General features: G+C 33.2%; 1 protein-coding gene across 2 annotated transcripts in view; it reads right to left on the bottom strand.

Moving 5' to 3' along the window:
- Nucleotides 1-20,882, bottom strand: part of LOC128855708 (arf-GAP with coiled-coil, ANK repeat and PH domain-containing protein 2) — a 37,139-nt gene extending 16,257 nt beyond the window's left edge. Inside the window, exons 1-4 of one of the 2 annotated variants that reach the window (XM_054090843.1) lie at nt 20,388-20,882; nt 684-800; nt 479-572; nt 57-221 (exon numbers count right to left, since the gene is read on the bottom strand). In XM_054090843.1, coding sequence (XP_053946818.1) covers nt 57-221; nt 479-572; nt 684-800; nt 20,388-20,440 — 429 coding nt within the window. In that variant the 5' untranslated portion in view covers nt 20,441-20,882. The remainder of the gene's footprint in view (nt 1-56; nt 222-478; nt 573-683; nt 801-20,387) is intronic. The other variant, XM_054090844.1, reaches the window with a different exon arrangement.
- Nucleotides 20,883-21,137: the final 255 nt, after the last annotated feature.

Genomic DNA, 21,137 nt, shown 5'->3' with positions numbered 1-21,137 from the left:
CGCAAGTGACTCACTCATCTTAAAGTCAATGCAGCAACAACAAGTTGATAACTTACCTGCGCATTTTTTATGAGCGCATTGTCGTAACCCTCCGATACTTTAAGGAAGTGTCCTTTATAGTCCTTAACTTGATTGATGTCGTCCTTGACGAATACTTTAAGATTCTTCAGCACCGTGCGACTCGCTTGATCCAGCAAAATGGTATGAAACTTGTTCATTTCCTGTAAATGGAGATATGAGGCAAAATGTATGAGACAGCAGCATTATTACAATCGCGCCATTGTCTATGAGTAATGAATTGATGAATCGACAGCGATATCGAATTCGAATTCGTGCACGCGAACTATGCGAACAACAATAGTAATTGTAGTGGCGACGAGTATGCGCGACGGTGTGCAAGTTGTGCTAGCCGAAGAAGGCATATTACATAGCCGGCATTGTGCGAAAATAAAATTAAAATGAAGTAAATTTAACGAACCTGAAAACAGTGTATCAGTTTGCCCAAAGCGTTGTGCGCGTTCTTATTATCGGCGAAATGCTGCTGCAAGTCCCATAAGGACATGGCGAAGGCGCTGCAGTAAAAGGGAGCAGGGAAAAATCGAGTGATAACAAAGTGAGTAATTGGAAACTGGCAAAAAATGGCACGCACGTAGAGTTGTTTATGTGTCTGCACTGCATCTTACCTCTGATTCTTCACGTACTCCTTGCCCGAGTCCACGGCTACAGTGCAGTATTTGATTATTTTCTCAAGACGTTGCTCCAAGTGCTCAATATCAGTTTCTTCTTTGGAAATGAATTGTCTGAAAAAGAAAGAAAAAAAGAAAAGAAAATAAATGAAAAAAACTATGAGTACAAGCACACTGAAGTGTTGTTAGTGGATGGGACGCTAATTCGGGTGAGTGGACTAAGAAAGCGCAAGCAAAACAAAAACAATATCGCAATGACAACAAATAAATGCAAATAATAATGGAAAACACTAACAAAGCGAAGAAAAGAGAGTGGAGAATATGCAAAAATGCTGTCAATACGATTATGAGCCAAAGGTTCAGTTAAGAGGAAAGGTGCCACTTGTTGTTGTGACTCAACACGCAGCAGTCAAAACAATCAAATAAATGGTTACGAAACTGGGTGTATTAAGAGTAAAAGTGAAACGAGGAATTTCTTTTTTGTTTTTTTTGTGCGCGTTTGTGGCCCCGCAGCTGGTTGTGTGCAATGTCGCTTCAAATATACTTTAAGATGTGCATACAGCTGTGTGCCAAATAATAGGAACAAGGAACTATGAAATTAACAAGTTTTAATAATTTTTTTTTGGATTTTTTTCTTGCAGTTTACAAGAAAACCTAATAATTGAAAGCACCAAGCTTTGTAGAAATTTCATAAAAGATTTAATATTAAAAAAAAGCAGTCTATAAGAAAAACCAAATAATTCAAAGCTCCAAGCTTTGTAGAAAACTCATAAAAATTTAACAACTAAAAAAAAAAACAAAAATTCATAAAAATTTAACAATTAAAAAAAAAACAAAAAAACATTTTTATTGATGATTTTTAAAATAATTCTGTTTAAACAATTTTATATCTCATTCAATACAAGAAAAACCAAATGATTGAAAGATCCAAGCTTTAATAATTTTTTTTTATGGATTTTTTTCTTGATAAAAGATTTCAAAATTAAAAAAACAAAAAAAAAGCAGTCTATAAGGAAAACCAAATAATTCAAAGCTCCAAGCTTTTTAGAAAATTCATAAAAATTTAACAATTAACAAAAAAACAAAAATTCATAAAAATTTAACAATTAAAAAAAAAAAACAAAAAAAAAAAATTAAAATTTCCAAGTTTTTATTGAGAATTTTTAAAATAATTCTGTTTAAATAATTTTATATCTCATTCAATACACACAAAAAAAACAAAAAAACAGTCTACAAGAAAAACCAAATGATTGAGAGATCCAAGCTTTGTAGAAAATTCGTAAAAAATTAACAATTAAAAAAAACTTTAAAATTTTCAAATTTTTATTGAGTGTTATGTTCTGTGTAAGCAATTTTATATCTCATTCAATAAACAACTAAATTTAAAATTGTTAAACCAAATCCCTTTCTTCCCTTTTCCAACTGTTAGATTCTTTTCTTTCTCGCCCTCCTCCCCTGTATTGTATCACCACGAACGAATTTTGTGTATTTGTCGAAAAGGATGCATGGATTGCATGCCATTTATCAAATCCTAAAATTGTTACAAAGTAGAAGAAGTGTACTTTTACTCTGCTTTGTTTGCAGTTCGATATAATTAAGCTGGGGGAAAACGAAATGCATTATTTTTGCGCAACTGGTTTAAAACTGTTTTATTGGTCGACCTTTAGCGATGGTGGGCGATGCTACGCCTACTAACATGCCGGCCAACTTCGATTATTTCTGTGATTTTATCGACATTTTCGACATTTTCTTTAACATCAAAACTTATGTATATGGAACAGCTGACGGCCAGTCCTTTTTCTATCCCCCATAGAACCAGTTTCTTGAAATTTTTCTACCAACCTTTGAATTGCCAATTCGTTCGGACGATTATTTCAAACAAAAAAACTAAGAATTTTGCAATATGTTGTTCTTGAAGATTGACCATTTTTATAATTACAAAAATTTTAACTCGTTCTTCTGTCGTCTAAAATTTCACATCTGAGTACTTAAGAATTTACAAAGATGACTTGAAAAGAGGCACCGTCTAAGAATTATTCACTACTCAAATCTAGACGTGGTTTTGAAAGGCCCTTTATTTATGCACCTTTGATTAGAATATTAAATGAGTTCGACAAGATTTTAAGCTGATTGGCTTTTGAGTTCTCACCTTCTAAACAAACTTAAAAATTTTCACTCAATAAAATGTTTAAATAGTTGCAAAATATGTAGATATAATTGTTAGAAATACTGTAAGGAATCTTGAATTTATAGATTAAATAAAAACAATAAAAAATATTAATATAAAAAAGTGTAAGGACCTTAAATTCCGGGACTTACTGAAAACAAAAAAAAATATTAATATAAAAAAGTGTAAGAAATCTACAATTTCTGGAATTACTAAAAACAAAAACAACAAAAATTAAATATTAATTAATATACATAAAAAAGTGTAAGGAACCTTGAATTTATTTATTAAAAACAAAAAAAATTTATAAAAATTGTAAGAAACCTAGAATTTCGGGATTTACTAAAAACACAAAAACAAAAAAAAAATATTGATATAAAAAATGTAAGAAACTTTGAGTTTCTGGATTTACTAAAAACAAAAAAAGTGTAATATAAAAAAATTGTGAGAAATCTTGTATTTATGGATTTACTAAAAACAAAAAAAAAAAAAACATTGATATAAAAAATGTAAGAAACTTTGTATTTATGGATTTACTAAAAACAAAAAAAAATGTATAAAAACTGTAAGAAACCTGGAATTTCGGGATTTACAAAAAACACAAAAACAAAAAAAAATTGTATATAAAAATATTGTGAAAAATCTTGTATTTGTGGATTTACTAAAAACACAAAAAAAAGTTTTCAAATAAGAAAGTGTAAGAAACCTCGAATTTCTGGATTTACTAAAAACAAAAAAAAAAAAAAAAAAAAAAAAATTATTGTATAAAAAAGTTAAAATTCAGTGGCTCAAAAATGATTTCCTAAATTTTTTTCGCCGAGATATTGAGGCTTACTAGCAATGCTTTATATGGAAGAAAATTCTCAACATCAAAAAAAAAATTCTAAACTGGCTATAAAAATGCTTAGGAACAGCTTTCTAAAGATTCTGATTAAAAAGTAGAACACTTTGAATTTTTTTTTTTTTTTTTTAAATTTTCGTGCAAAATTTGGAGCTTTGAATTATGTATATAGTTTTTCTTGTAATCTGCACTATTATTTTATATGAGCACAAAAGAAAATAAATAAAAATTAAATATTAAAACTTGGCAATTCGTCGCACTTCTATTATTATGAACGCAGGTGTACGTACATATGTATCTATGTATACACTATACACATAATTTTTAATTGTATTCATACACATGTCGTAGGATAAACAGTTCAGACATTATGAATATTTGTGTTTATAAAATTTTACTTTTTGCCACTTTATTTTTCTTAATTAATTGGCTTTGCAGTTTAGTGTTTTTTTTTGTTTTTTTTTGTAATTCGAGATACATCCGTGTGGCGCATAGTAATGAGGTAATTATGGGAATGGTTAAGTTGAGATGGGAATTATATAAAACTAATATGATTAGAGGAGAGGATGCGCTATTTTGGTATTCATTGCTACGAGCTCAAGTTGTCGCGGTGCCTCAGTTCCTAAATAGAGTTACTTGGTACTCCTAAAAAGCATCTGTCTAAAGTCTGGTTAAGCACTTGAACATAATTTAATAAGGAGTTTATTTAAAAAAGAAATGCGTTGTTGTTTTAGTAGCACAAATTTGCCCATGGCTGAATAAATAATATAAATCCGGGTCGTTTCGGTAAGGTATAACCGATGTCGTGGGAAGGAAAAAAATATTTAGATTTCAATATCCGGTTAGTAGTAATCTATCAGTTACTCTTCATGCGAGCGTAGAGGGACTCACTTAGGTCTGCAGACTCATTGCGATACACTAGTTTGGGCTCTACCCCTTTAACTCTCAAAGTTGTGAAACCACTTCGCCTTAGCCTCTCTAATAAACGATGAAATATTGTAGATGAATGCTGATTCTAAGACATTTAAGCAGACATCTAAGAAAGTAAGAGTTTAGATAGCGATGTGACGTTCTACGGCTTATTCCCTTATTAGAGGGAAACCCCATACGTTTCCCAATTGTTACCATTAGGCAGTGCCTGGTTATTATACCAACTATACTAATGAAAGGGCGGTCGTGACTGTCTTACACCATTTACTATAGCAAATCTTTCGCTTTATTTGTATTTGAAACTGGACTGAGGCAACCATACATTTCTATTTATTTCTTTTTTTTTAATTTATAGTAGCAGACATATTTCTAAACCAGACGTAAAGTCTGTATTACGAAATGTCATTATTCTTATATTTCTTATATTTGTGAAGTAACATTAATTATCTTCTTTTTTTACCGGCTTGAGCTCTCTTTATGATGCAATACATTTTGTTGTGCCAGATAGAAGCACAGAAAAGAAGCGGAATTTTGGCTCTGTTGATACTTTAGTGTTGTTCGCTGCAGCTTTCGTAACTAATAAAAAAGACTTCTTTACAAATTTATTAAAATACATTAAAGTTGTTTTATCGCTTCTATTTTGTTTTGTTTTGTATTTTAAATAAATGGGTGCATTATAATTTGGATTCGACCTTTGGCTGTTAAAAATGGAACGTTTACATTTGTTTGGTGGCTGAAAGATAAGAGAATTAAAGTGACGCTAAAAGAGCGCATTTCCATTTGAAAAGTACCTAGACAATAATTCATGCAATGCCCTATTTTATTTTTGTTTAAAATATTGTAATTTTCCCAATATTTCATTATTACAATAATTTTGTGATACATAAAAATGAGGAAAATTAATATTTATTTCGAAAAGAAATATTGACTTATTGATGTGAAATTTCTAATATCTGCTGATTGTTGATTCTATGTATAGAAAAGTTTAGTGGCCATTATTTCGAAGACCTCTTCGTCGTATTTAAAATCAGAAAAGAAGCTTTCCAGGCAGACAAAGAAAGAGGGAGAGAGAGAAAGAATAAATATCTAAATAAATTCACAACATTTGCAGAGAATACAACTAGACAAAATTTACAAAACACGGAGAAGGGTCGACCGGTGTAGGTAAACGCCGGACACAAACCGTGGCAACAACGCGCACTACTCCGAGCGTTTATCACCCGCACAAACGCAGCGATTCCAGGACCGCAGCAACGGCTCAAATTACCGCAAGGCAATACCAATAAATCCGACGCCGGAATGGATAACACTTTACAGTACGCACGAGCACTAGCCAGGATAAGGAAATAAGCGCCAAAAAGTAGGCACCAAAACAAAACGCCAAAAAAATTGGGACCAAAAGACGCCCCAAACAGTAGGCACCAAGTAAATATAACGCCATAAAGTAGACACCAAAAATACATTTCCCACAAGTTTGCACCAACAAACAAGTGCCAGAAAGTAGGCAGTGCTATTTCTTACTAGAAATTAGCAACCACAAGGAAAAACTCAGGAAAAATAGTGTAAAGTGTATCTAAGATATATGTATATAAGGTATAGCTCTCTCTCTCCTTTTCCTCTACGTTATATCTTTTTTCTCTTTCGCGGAACGAAAATGCCTAAAACGTTGTATAGCCTTGAAATTTTACTCTCTATTCTCGCTCGTCCATCGACGCCCAAGAAGTTTCACTTAAAAAAAAATTATAAATATATTGGAAGTCTCACAAAACGTCCCTTCTCAACGTAGTGTAGAGAAAGGTGGTCCAATCGTTTCGTAGTTTTAATTAATACTTATGGAAAAAGTCAGTTCCGCACTATGCTCCGACTAGCAGCGATAATACCTATGTGCAGAGAGAAGTTTTTTCATAGTACTCCTTCAGTTCTTCGTAAAGATAACAAAAATGAAAAAGGTTCTAAACAAACTCTTGCTTTTGTCAGTTGAAAATTTTTGTGTTGATAAGTAATTAACCGGCAGCCCATGTTCTAATAAATTTGACCTGATGTTAACTGATAGATTCCAAATAATATAGTCGGCAGCGGCCGAAATGCAGCAGCTGAACCTAAGGCTATGGCTACCTACTCGTGAGAGCCACGTAACTTTGGCTCAATTACGTTCTGAATATTGTAACAGGTAACGCTCTTACATATCCAGAATTGACCCCAATATACCAAATATATGCCCCCCTATTCGCACGCCCCATCAAACCCAACCTGTCGAAACAGCACGTTTTCTGGTTCTACCGTTTGATGAGTTAAACAGGAGACTGACAGTGTTTAGTAAGGTACTATTACAACAACAACATAGAGCCAACATTGTCGACGACAACCATGCAAGCGATCGAGCAAATAAGACTTGGTCCAACTCAAGAAGGCTTAGTGAAAGCTAATTCTGGCTAATTTTTTAATTAATAAACAGTGTCAACTTGGTACCCAGATGGGAGTGCAGCGATGTAATCATCCGAAAAGGCAGCTAAATTAGACACTATTGAGCGGCCCTGAAAGAAGTCATGCTGCTGCGGACGCACCATGACGGCAATTTTAATATGTCCTGGATGAAGCATTCGAAAAGCTTTGCCGTGTCCGAAAGCCTTGAAATAGGCCTTTAGTTGCTAATATAATTTTTATTATCACACTTGAAAATAGGTGAAATTAAAGTCAATTTCCAGGAGTTCAATAAAAGTACCCAAAGTTGGTGAATGTTTAAGATTAACATCAGAGGTGACTCTAAAGAATTACAGTGATTGAATAAATCCAAAGGCAATCCATGAACATCAGTGTGTGGGAAGTGTTTATGTCGAGTCGAATGCCACTGAAGACATCTTCAGTGGATAATACTAGCTTGCCCAAATCCAGAGATGGTTGTATAGCGAAGGAAACATTTTCCTCACTGTCGGTGGGTGATGTGAAATTGTACGTAAAAGCTCGGCGAAGAGATTAGCGACATCATCAGGAGTATTAGCAGCTTTGTCATCATTCTCAAGGTGACAAGGTCTAAAGGTTTTTACATATTTTCAGAACCGGTGATAATTGATAATCAACAAAGTTATAGGTTTGTAAGTACACACAGCCCCGAAAAACTGGTTTTTTAATCTTAATTGAAGATTTTTTGTGGATATTTAGCAAATTTCATACTGCGAATCTCATTTTATGCGACAAGACCTACATGAAAAACACGAGTAACATCACTTCCCAGATATTCTTGAGTGTCGCTGTTATTGTTAGTGTAATAGCTGAGTCAGTTAAACGCAATTTAAGATCCGAAATTATTTACCCGTCTTTGTCAAACAGCGATCAAATACCGGAACTCATACATGACCGCAAGATCATAGGGAAACTTACAAGTTAAAAAAACGTGTTTTAATAAAATTCACTCATATAGAAAAATTTTATTTAAACAAGTTTTTTAAATAAACAAGCTATACACACAACAAGAACAAATAAAAAACTTCTGCAGGTAAATATTTAGAGTTTAAACATTAAAATGTGTGTGGATAAGAAGATAAGGAACTGTACAAAAAACTTCAATATTGATAAAATAAAGAGAAAAAAGCGTCAAATATCATAACAAAGGATCTCGTTGATCAACATTTTAACTCGCTTTATCTTTATCTTGATCGAAAAAGTGTAAAAATTGGTGATATTTTGTGTGGAATAGAAACATTTTTTAATACAATTTGCTCTTATTTTGGTTTAGATTCTGCCCATAGAATAAGATAAGATAATAAACTGTTATGTGCTAATAAAAAAAAATATAATATAATATATCGGGTGTTTTTTAGCTGCATGCGAACTATCGATGTCGACCATCCCAAACCGTAGTTTGACAGTTGAGAATGGAAAACTGTGTTGACATTTCTGTTAAGGGGGAACACCACTGTGATTTTTCAAAAATTTTCTTTTTTTTTTTTCATTTTCTTAAAGTATATATATAATATTCATATATAATATATAATATATATAATATTCATATATAATATATAATATATATAATATTCATATATAATATATAATATATCTAATATTCAAAAATATGGAAACAAATACAATAGTACAATAAGTGCAGGTAGTGAGTTACAACGGCCAATAAAAACTTTAAACGCGTTTTTCTCAAAACGACTCTTCTGAACACGGTGGCCTAGATTTCTCGAAGACTTATGAACCGACTTAAATTTTTTTTTTTTTTGTACATGTATGGCTACAGTCGTACATAGCCGTTTTTAAAACTTCCAAAAATTAATATTTTTTCAAGCCTTTCGCAAACAAAAAAGGGTAAAAACAAAAACTTATTTTTCAAACGTGCACCATTTCCTTATAATATTTATTTATTTTAATATTTTCTAATAAAAATTTGTGTCAGTATTGTTGAATATATGTTAAATAAATTATAATTTGTCCGATCCTCAAATAATCATCCCTCTTTATAAAAAAATTCATGAAAGTCACTTAATTTTCACGCGTTCACAGTGGTGTTCCCCCTTAAGTAAGATTTGGCGATGACTTGTGAATCGTTTGACCCAAGAACAACGCTTACAAATTGTGGAAATTTACTTTCAAAAAATGAATATGCTCGAGCTATTTGAAATAAAAACAAAAAAAAAAAAAACAAAAAAATATAAAAAAAAAAAAAAATATAAAAAAAAAAAAAAATATAAAAAAAAAACCAACAGTGTAAAGCCAAATGGAAACCAGTGGTATCCACATTTTTATGGAAAATCCACCTTCGGACATCGGATTTGGAGATACAAAATTCATGTTCAAACGGAATTGGAATTGGTTTTACGACATCATCTGTCCTTATTTTTTTATAACCAGCTCGTTACGAGCCATGCCGACTGAATTTTTGTTTCCAAAAATTAATCAGCGAAACATCGACGACATTTAGTTCCCACAAGACGGCCTAACCTTCCATACAGCGAGCTTAAAAACCGAAATAATTTCCAAATTATGGAAATTTATTTTTGGAAAAAATAGATCTGTTCGCGAAGTGTTAAAGAAGACACCGAAATTACGATTCGTCGCATTTCTCCACTAGTTGACCTTTGTGCTTCGACTACGTGGAAAATATTACATAAAAATCTTAGCGTACGTGCTTATAAAATAAACCTCATGCAAGAATTGAAGCCAAATGACCATCGTTGCCGTCGATTTTTTTCTGATTGGGCTCATATAGATTTATTGTTCAGGTTTATTGTAAAAAGTATTGAAAAATTGTACTGATCGAATGTGCCCCGTAACTCGTAGCCGGGCGGATATATGCCGAAAAGCATATTCAACAACAGGGAACTTTGGGCCTCGAGTCAACTCAGCGAGCGCTGGGCTAGTGCGCAAACGTGCAAGGTCACGAGATCTTTCTGGCCACGGGTAGATCGGGGACGCTCGAGGGAACTCTTAGGGCTAACAAAGTCCCAGTTCTCGAATTTGGTGGGTATCCTTACCGGACATTGTCCGTTAGGTGCGGTGAGACTTGGGATTGCCTCAAGTCCGTTCTGCAGAAGCTGTCTTGAGGACGAGGTGGAATCATCTCAACACCTTCTTCTCAGCTGCCCAGCTCTCGTCTGACAAAGATTTAGACATCTGGGCTCTCATTTTTTCGCTACGCCTGCGGAAAAGCGGGTCTAAATATCATACATTTGGCGAAGTTCATTAGTAGCTTGTTGCGGCTAATTACGAACGCATATCAGCCTCCGTCGGCGTCGTCGTAAAATGCATGGTCATCATCGTCTCTAATACCGAGGCTCCTTCCCTTCTCCTTTCTCCTCTCCCATGTATGGTATCACAACGGACGAATTTTGAATATTTGTCCAAGTGGGCCCCAAGCTAGGGCAGCCATTTAACCTAACCTATATTCAACAAATGAATGCCAAGAAATTATTCACCAGAGGTCGTTCTGCCACTCCCTTCTGCAGCCGTCAAAGCTACGGTTAACAAACCCACTTTAACCCACAACCGAGCTTGGAAGACTGAAAGAGGCTGCAGATGGACAAAACTGATGTTCCCTGTTATGTCCCACCGACTGTCGCAGATCCTCTTGTCATTAAGCAGAAGGGAGTGCAGACAGCTGGTTGGACTGATGGCGGGCCAAGCACATGAAAAAGGTAGGCATCTCAAACAGTGCACTTTGCCCAGCATGTGAAGAGGGGGATAAGACGGCGGACCACTTTGTGTACGTCTGCCCGGCCTTCGCTCGAATCAGGCTAGTGATGATATTATGAACTGATGTGTTAAAAGTGGCCAACTTTGCTCCTTGGCACCACAAGTCTTACTCAGATTTCTTCGGAGGTCGAGTAGATTTAAAGAAAATTAATAAGGGAACCCAAGTGCACTACAATGAAGTTAATGTTGTCTGAGTGCTGTACTTGCTGGTTTTCCGGACAAAAAAAATCTACCAGATTATGATAAAAAAACAAAAAAAATATTTCAACAATATTTCTGCTTTGTAGTATCATTTGAAGTTCTCAGGGGCTTAAAAAAACACCTTATATTTCATGGATATATTAACGAGTAGGTATTGAGAGTCAGTCAAGATTGATATCTGATTCGCTAATTGCTTATCAATACTTTTTCAATTAATTGCGACCCTGATGGCCGCACGTGCGCATTTAAATTGGCAAACAGCTGCCATACCGAAGCCTTCTGTTGCATTATACTCATAAGTAAATATAAAAATATAAGCATAAAAAATTAAGTATAAATAAATACGTGACTTTCTTTTTTTGTTAAAAAAAAGTATATAATATTTGTTATTTATTTCACTAATAATAATAAGAAAACTCATTTAACACATTTTTGGAGTTTTATTTTGGCAAAATATGGTACGGACAACAATAATAAAGTACACGAAAAGGCAAATTTTATTTCAGAACAGTTTAGCAATATAAAAAAATATTTTTTTTTTACGAGTTTATCTCCAAACATAATATTTTATCACGACTTGTGAAAATTGAGGTTAACTTACTCACGTTTTATTGTTGCTATAGTCACATATCATGCTCCCACTTCCAACAACACACTCTTCCTTACTTATTCTCTCCTTACTACTCCTAATTATATTTTCACATCTCTTCTTCACGTTTCTTAATTTGCTCCCTCGCTAACTGATATTTTCTTTAATGACATGATGCAAAGAATAATGAGATGGCGCCCATCGGGGTCCCGTTACTTTGCGCTCAGCGAATTTGACAACTAGTTACGTGATTTTAGCTCCAGTATGGCCAGATTACCATTTTCGTAACTTGATTTAGCATTTTTTTTTTGTTATTTTTATTATTTTTTGTCTCGGAGTTTTAGTTCATTCCACATGACATTTTTCTAGCCTATTCTAATTAAAAGTAATGTTTATAATTTTGTAAAATATACATTTTTTAATAATTATTTAAATATATTAATTCACTCAGTTTTATTTAGCTTTACTTTTTTTTAACATCTGGTGGCATTGCCCGCGATTGCCGGTGTTGTTGGTGTTCTTCTGCTTTCGGCAGTCAAATCTCTCTCTCTCGCTACTGCAGAGTTGCCTAGCTTTGGATATAAAAACGCACTAAATGCCCATTTAAAGAAAATAAAACACGAAATTTTTGTTGTGTTACTTAAAGAACTTTGTATGCGTGACAAATTGCCTGTAGAATGTGCGTTTTTTTAAAATAAATGTGTTATGCTTATGTACAATTTAATTTATGAGTTTTTTTTTGTTAAGCGAGACTCTTTTATTAAGGGAACGATTTTTTTGCTATATTTGAAGTTATGTAACTATATTAGATAAGGTACTCTTTTTGTAAAAATGTCAGTATGGTTTCTTTAGTATTTTCTGGTATTTTGTGGCTTATTTTTACTATGAATACACCTCTTGATGCTCTATGTCTCACTAAGGATTGATGACCGGAACAAACGATTACACCTCTATGGTTTTAATTCGCACTCAATAAATTCAAAGGCTTTTTAAAATATGTAAAAAGGATTTCAATCTTAAGAAGAGTTGAGAGCGGGGCATTTAATATTTTTGCATAGCCTTAAATGGAGCCAAAAATTAAATTTGCACTTTCAAATTATCAAATTTTATAGGAGTAAAAAAATTTTCATTAGCACTAAAATCTTCTCAGAGTGGCCTTTTTTAAACTTCTTTTGTATAATAATACAGTTTTTTTTTAACCTAAAGTTTCGCTAGCCTTAAATTAAAAACAAAAAGAAACAAACACCAAACTTAAAAATTGTCGCATTTTCGGTATAAAAAAGCACTAAATTTATTGCGAAGAGCAAAGGGTTGGCAATACTGCCAACTCAGCAAACGTGACGTCACGTACGCTCTGATGGGCGCAATCTAGTTTCTATCATTCTTGCTTTAATGACCATGATGCAAAGAATAATGAGATGGCGCCTATCATGGTACCGTTGCTTTGCGCTCAGCGAATTTGATAATGAGTTACGTGGTTTTAGCACCAGTATGACCATTTTCGTAACTTGATTTAGCTTTTTTTTTTGTTATTTAGTTTCGGAGCCTTTTCTAATTAAAATTAATGTTTATAATTTTGTTAAATATACCTACATTTTATAAAAATTATTGTAGTTCAATAATTCACTCAGTTTTATTTAGCTTTAATTTTTTCAACATTTGGTAGCATTGCAGTTGTTGTTTGTGTTCTTCTGCTTTCAGCAGTCAAATCTCTTTCTCGCTACTGCAGTGTTGCCTATTGCCTTTGGATATAAAAACGCACTAAAATGCCCATTTCAAGAAAATAAAATACCAAATTTTTATTGAATTACTTTAAGAACTTTGTATACGTGACAAATTGTCTTTAAAATGTGAGTTTTTTTTTAACAAATGTGTTATGGATATGTACAATTTAATTTATGAGTTTTTTTGTTAAGCGAAACTCTTTTGTTAAGGGAACGACTTTTTGCTATATTTGAGGTTATGTAACTAGTGCTTATTTTTACTATGAATACACATCTTAATGCCCTATGTCCCACTAAGAATTGATGACCAGAAGAAACGATTACACCTCTATGGTTTTTATTCGCATTCAGTAAGTTCAAACGCTTTTTAAAATGTGTAAAAAGCTTTTCAATCTTAAGAAGAGTTGAGAGAAGAAGATTTAATATTCTTGCATAACCTTAAACCTTAACCCTTTCGGCCAAAATCGCGCAAGCGGTTATCTCGCTAATTAAGAAGAATAACCTTAAAAGGAACCAAAAATTAAATTTGCAAATTATCAAATTTTATAAGAGTCAACAAATTTTCATTAGCACTAAAATCTTCTCAGAGTGATCTTTTTTAACCTTCTTTTGTTTAATAGTATAGATTTTTTTAACTTAAAGTTTCGGTAGCTTTAAATTAAAAAAAAGAAACAAACACGAAACTTCAAAATTTTCGCATGTTGCATATACAAAAAAGCACCAAATTTATTGCGAAGAGCAAAGGTTGGCAACACTGCACAACTCGGCAAACGTGACGTCACGCACTCTTGATGGACGCAATCTTGTTTCCATCATTCTTGTTTAATGACATTATCTAAACTAATCTATTTCTCTTTGTTATAATATATAACAACAACAATTTACATTTTGACTTTCACTCTTCGTTTTTAAGCTCTAATTTGTTAACTTAGTTGTAAGAATTATGTAACCTTGGAATTATTAATAAAGCTACCTTCGAAAACAACGGATTATTATTATATCACTTCACTTTGCAAAAACAACAACAGAAAAAGGATAAGTGTAGTGAACTGTTATATGTAAATATATGTTCCTGTGTAATGGTTAAACTTAGCATACCAATCACTAGCTCAAAAAAGGCGTAAGCGCTATAATTTTCGTTTTTTTTTTTATGAAATTCGACCATTAATTATCACTCACATTAGCTCTCAAAATTTCACAGCTAGAGAATGTACCATTACGAATTTAGAGCAAAAACAAATTTTGACGCCAGTACGCACGATTGGTTTGTTTACATTTTTTGTGAGTGCGAAGTGATGGTTACGCCTTTCTTTCTCTCTCGAATTCATGAAAGCAAGTGACTTAAGTAAAATATATGTATTCGTTTATTTGTTAATGTTTTATTTGATATGACGTTGTGGCAACCGGAAGTAATTGCGTTTCTTTATATTTTTGCCAAATTTAAATTATATGTGCTTTTAGATGTTAGAAAGATTTTTTATTCCAAACTTTCGCTGTAAAATAATATTTCATCAGAGATATGCAGGCAAATCGAAATACAGACAAAACAGAAAAACTGAAATTTTCCTATTTATTTAACTAGTATTTAAAAAAAAAAATATGTCGCATTTTTGATCCAAGTGGGAAAATTGTACGAAATAAGACAAAATTATGATTTATTTTATAAATTTGATGATGTAACAAGAAATCAGTAGGCTAAGCACGTTATGAATGGGTTAAAGAATAGTAAAATAAAGTGGCAATACCAAGCACGATTTCGTAAATTTTTCGTTCGGCACTCAAACAATGCATAGTTTTATTAAAAATATATTTAACTTAATGTCAATATTCACCCGATTCTTATAGAAAATACAGTTAAAATATATTACTCTGTGTAAAGAAAAAGTGAAGTTTGACCACTAAGAGAATTTAATATCGTCTTTTAGTGTTGAAGAAGAACAACAATACAAAAGTTGGTTTTGTTAATAACTTTTGGATGGTAAAAAAGTATCTGCCAGATTCAAGAATTATAGATTTATGACTCTTTAACTATTCTGAAAAATAAAATTGTGAGGAGAACTTTGGCTGCCCTGTCACTTGGGAAATTCAGCCGAATTTAAGCACGATGATTCAGTATTCACACACTCGTCCAATCAGTCGTTGCTTATTCAAGTCATCATGTTATTGGTTCATTTTTCCCCTATATCACTAACACAATCTAAGTTTTTTTTGTAAACACACTCCAAGTCACGTCAGCCAATCAGCTAATTCTGTCAAATTCACTCAGTGCCGAACGTAGAATCCAAGGTTCCCCTCAAAATGTTTTTTTTTTTTCACCATACCTAACGAGCAAACCAGGTATCTATCATCCGTGATTAATATTAATGGGCCCCACCATACAAATCGATTGATACCCCTCGCGATTTGTCGATTAAATTTTCCCATGAATCTCGCAAACTAAATAACAACCAAGACTTTTTGTGATAGGTTAGGGATCGCATTTAAAAATCGTCTACAAGCGGTAGTGAAAATTTAAGAGGTTTTATTCTCACACACAAGTACACAAAAACAAAAAAATAGGCATAATTTCTAATCGAAAATGTGAAATGTATGGGGAATGTTTATACTGATACAATAACAGCAACAACTAACTGTAGTGCCATTATTGAAACGGACATATGCCAAAGGCAATATATGCATATGAAATATAATGGGTACAAAAGTATTACGTACCTACAAATATGCGAAATACGAAAATCGACGCTCTGTGAAAAGTGTTCATCGCGCGCTCAGGCCAATTTATGGCGATGAGACCCATTTTTGGCTTAATGGCTACGTTAATAAGCAAAATTGCCGTATTTCGGCTGAAGAGCCACCCGAGGCCATTCAAGAACAGCCATCCGTTGAAAACAATCGTTTTATGGGACCTATGGGCTGGAGGAATCATATTCTTCAAAGACGAGGCTGGCGCCAATGATAAATGACTTTTTGATGCCGGAAATTAGCGTCCGTGATCTTCACATTTAGCCTCAACAAGATGACGATACTTGCCATTCAGCCCGTGGAACAATGGATTTACTGCGTCGTCGTTTCGGGGAGCGGATGGACCACCAAGATCGTGTGATATCACACCTTTGGTCTTTTATTTGTGGCGGTATGTAAAGTCTAAATGCTCTGTGGATAAACCAACTTCGATTGAGGCATTGGAAGCCAACATTACTAAAGTTATTCACGAGATACCAGCCGAAATCCTCCAGCGAGTAATGCAAAATTGGTGTTTACGGGTGGCCGCATTCCGGTGCAGTTATGGCCAACATTTAAAAGGGATTATCTTAAAAAAATTAAACTCATGAATCGTTCGACACAAAAATAATAAAGATTGCCCAATCAATTTGAATTTTGTTGCCTTATTTCAATTTAAAATCCGATACCTCTAAATTGATCACCCTTTTCAAGTGTACCTATAGAAACACCACAGCTTTTCAGGTTTATCAAAATTGAATAAATCGCACCCAAAACCTAATCACTCTTGTGCGAAACTAGGTCGTTCTCTCTAGCACCAGCGAAAGTTTTCCACGCCAAACACTTTTACACTCTCCCGACTCAGTCTTCGACAGTTTACTATGTTTTTTCGGTCATTCAACGGCACTCGCTATCAGAATAAAGCATAGTTTGAAGACTATCCTGCAATTTTTTGTGTTTCATCGATTTTCTGTTTGAGCGTTTGAACAATCGAAAGGCAGTAATAGAAAAATCGAAGTCTGCTCTAATGGCTACACCGAAAATAGAATTTCAGAAATGTTTTGAGAGCTGGATCAACCACTGCACAGTGGTCCGACCAGAAGGCGTTGGCGGACAAAATTCAAAAACTCATTTAATTAAGCTGAAAATATATATTTAGGGGTATTAAGGATCAGTGATGACGAATCTAACCTTAGTTTTAGCAAATTTTAAATTCATTGAATGCTATAAATACATTTTTACTTCCGTAATTAGCTGGTAAGTTCATTTTTACATTTTTCACGACCCCAGAGAGTACCACGTGGAGGTTTACGGTAAGGTTATTCTCTCCTCATTTTTTTTTGTTTTTAGATTTTTTTTATTTTTTTTTAATTTTTAATTTTTTTTTTAATTTTTAATTTTTGTTTATTTTTCATTTTTAATTTTTTTTTATTTTTAATTTTTTATTTTTTTTTTTAATTTTTAATTTTGAATTTTTTTTTTTTTGTTTTAGTTTTTAAATTTTTTTTGGATATTTAGTTGTTTTTTTGTTTTTAATTTTGAATTTCTCATGAGCTGTTTTCTGAGGCTGGATCATTTTTCAAATTTAAAAGCGCAAGAACCTTTTTTGAAAATGGTTTTGGCTTGTTTTTCGGAACCTTAGATTTTGATATTATAACTACATCTGATGAACCAAGGAAAGCATTTAATAAATCTGTCATTGTGTCAGTTCTCGACATTTTTCGTGTATTGCTTCCTGAGCCTCTTCGGAGAGTTGGCCAATAGGCAGCAAAGCATGTTTAATAATTAAACTCCCATGAATTAGTTGTCTCTTAATGCTGATGGGGTCTGTGATGTCTTTTTCTGTCTTTTACACAAAATTGCATAAGCCATATGTAACGTTTTGCCTGTGGGTAAATGCACAAAAGCTACATTATTTTTAATTTGCGCAACAGGTTTCAGTTTGAGATCATAGCTGAAATATGTGGCCACATCACTCATGTTGATTTCAAGTGGACCTGGACCTGATGGGGTCTGTGATGTCTTTTTCTGTCTTTTACACAAAATTGCATAAGCCATATGTAACGTTTTGCCTGTGGGTAAATGCACAAAAGCTACATTATTTTTACTTTGCGCAACTTTGCGCAACAGGTTTCAGTTTGAGATCATAGCTGAAATATGTGGCTACATCACTCATGTTGATTTCAAGTGGACCGGTGTGGACCACTCGAAAAAATGATCTTTAAAAAAAAAAATTTCGAAAAATTTTGAAATTTCAAAAAAAAAAATTGGATTTTGTACCACAACTTAAGAGAATTATTACTGTTTCCGTTAATATATTCAATTATCTTTTTTTTTTCAATATTTGGTAAACAAACAAATGGTAATATTTATTTGCAGACATGAAAATGAAACTCTTGTATGAAGTACGATTTGCATACAATTTCATGTTTAAAGTCAAAAAACTACAATGAAAAATTTTTTAAATTAAGTAATATTTTCAGGAAATCTGCCTTGAATATTTAAGAAAACATCTGCATTATCAAATTTTTATTTCAAAAATGTTGAAAAATTGAATTTTGGACCACTGTGCACTGGTATAAGAGCGTTACAGTTGATGTGGAGTACTTTGAAGGCTATAATATCACTTTTGAGGCATAAACTACAATAGTTTTTTGATTTTTCTGAGAATATTCCGGGAACTTTTTGATCAAAACGGTATACCCGACAGTGTATCTTTTCGGCATAGTTTAATGGAATTGATAACTGTTTTTTGGTTTTTCTCCGGACTTCATTTTGCAAATTACCACAGATTCAATTCCGTTTGAGTTTAAAAATTTTCTAAGTCATTACTATAAAAACTAAAATTTTTTTTAATTATGAGGCGTAGAGCCCAATAAATAACTATTATTGAAGTATAAAACTTCCCTTCTCTTTTAAGTTTTCTATGCTAAAAATTCTTGAAATTTTGATAAAGAAATGTGGTTTTATTACTTCAGACGTGAAGTGTGATTGTGTCTTCTATACAAAAATTAAGTTCGAACAAAGAGCAATTAAGTAAAAGTATTAACAAAATGTTTCAATGGGTCAACCAAGTTCGCGGTGAACTGTTGTGGGGCATAAATCTCTAATTTTCTGCAAGAGTGTCATAATCCACAAGACCAAAATGTTGAGAAGAAAAGCCCTAAGTAAAAGTAAAAACATATTTTTATTTAGTTAGCTGCTGATAACTGATATCGCCATGCAACGAGTTTTTTCAGATTTTGCGACTAAAAGAAATATAATAGTAAACTGCTCGAAAGTGTTTTGTTAACGTAGAAGTTGACTAAGGGCTGATACTGACAAATGTCAGGACATCCGGAATGCCTTACGAAAACACTTTTTTCGTGTTAGTTATCTTTAAACAATTCTATTTTGGTTTTATTTGTAGCCAACGATGTTATCTTGGGAAGTTATGATGTTTGTTCAGCATAAAATACCTTGGAATGCTGTGCATACATACAAATGTACCTTGAATTTCTACCTAGTATTTTAAATACAGGAATAAATATTTTCCTAAACAAAAACTTAATACAATTTATAGAATATAGCATTCAATGCAAATTCCAAAAAGTTTCTCCGATTTGTTTTTAATAGTACAACAATGATAACCACATTATCAGCAAATATATTCTCAAAACTAGCATATACATACATATATACATGCATACGTACAGAGTTGTTTCCATGTACGAATTTTTTTTGTTTTCATCTTTTTTGCTTCAAGTAGCATTTCACGATTATTCGTATTGCTAATTTTTTATTGTTTTGCTGGAATTCGTTGATGATTAAGCGTCACTCAGTCTCATACGACAACGTGTGGCAATTGGCTGCGCTGGCATTGGTAGTGGCATCGGTGACCCAGCAGCTGGTGTTTGGCATGCAAAATTCCAAACATGCAAAGCGATGAACAATAGCAGCGAAATACATTCATGCATTTGCATGACTATACACAGATATAAATATGTATGTATGTATGTATGCATGTATGCAATTGCATAAATTTGTGTACATAGTAAACTGCTTCGCCTTTCGATTCTTCATTCGAATATGATGTAGCCACACAATATGCATACATCCAAGGGAAATGTCACAAGTATAAACGATAACATGGAAGCAAATATTGATGACGAAAACAAAATATATGTACGCATTTGTAATTGTATCAAATAGCAGCACCAATAAAATGAAGAAAACAAAAAAAAAACCGAGTCGCAATAAGAACAAAAGGGGCGTAGAGCAGTCATAGCCACGATGTCATTCTTGTATTACATCCTCTTTTTTTCACACTAGGTTTATTGTTGGTTCGTCTACTCACCTAAACCGCGGTGAATCTTTCAGACACTCCTCAAATTCTATGGTGGCACGCATCCTGCACGTATTATCCTATTTGCAATTGATCAATATAGCACCACTCTGTTACTCCTTTGGCTAGCAATATATGTTTCCTGTGTACTCAAATTATTTGACCACTTATTTCACTTTTCAGCTGTTGCTCTATCACACTCGTCATATAAAAATCTACACTACACATTCAATGATTTATCTGCGCGTACATAATTGCGATTTTCCTAGATCTTTAATGCTTTGCATTTCAAATACTCTTTTCACTTTTCTTTCGCTATTTACTCTACTTTGTTACTTATAAAATATACTTTAGTTGAATAGTATTTTCTAAATGCTTAAACATCTGAAAATTTCAATAAATTCAGACTGAGACCAGGTAATAACAGACACTTTCACCCAGTTGACTTTTTGCGAATTAGTTAGTGATGGCAGTTTTTTGATGCCTTTGACGTTTTCGATGATGCAGCCAGCGACAGCGCTATGAAATAATAACAAGAAAAATAAACAACAATACACAGAGTTGATATAAGATGTGCAGAGTACGGATATACTAGTGTACTACTAATGGTGCAATTGGCCACCGACGTAAGCCTGTGTAGCTGACATAATTAAACCACCATGCAAATCGAAACGTACCTACTAATAGGCCCGCCACAAAGGATCCGTTCCGTCCGTAGCGGCAACGACTTTAACTGAAGGCAAGATAGATTATGTGTATTTG

This window comes from Anastrepha ludens, chromosome 2 (genome assembly GCF_028408465.1).
Source record: "Anastrepha ludens isolate Willacy chromosome 2, idAnaLude1.1, whole genome shotgun sequence".
NCBI classification, from domain to species: Eukaryota; Metazoa; Arthropoda; class Insecta; order Diptera; family Tephritidae; genus Anastrepha; species Anastrepha ludens.
This window is presented reverse-complemented; position numbering and strand designations above follow the sequence as displayed.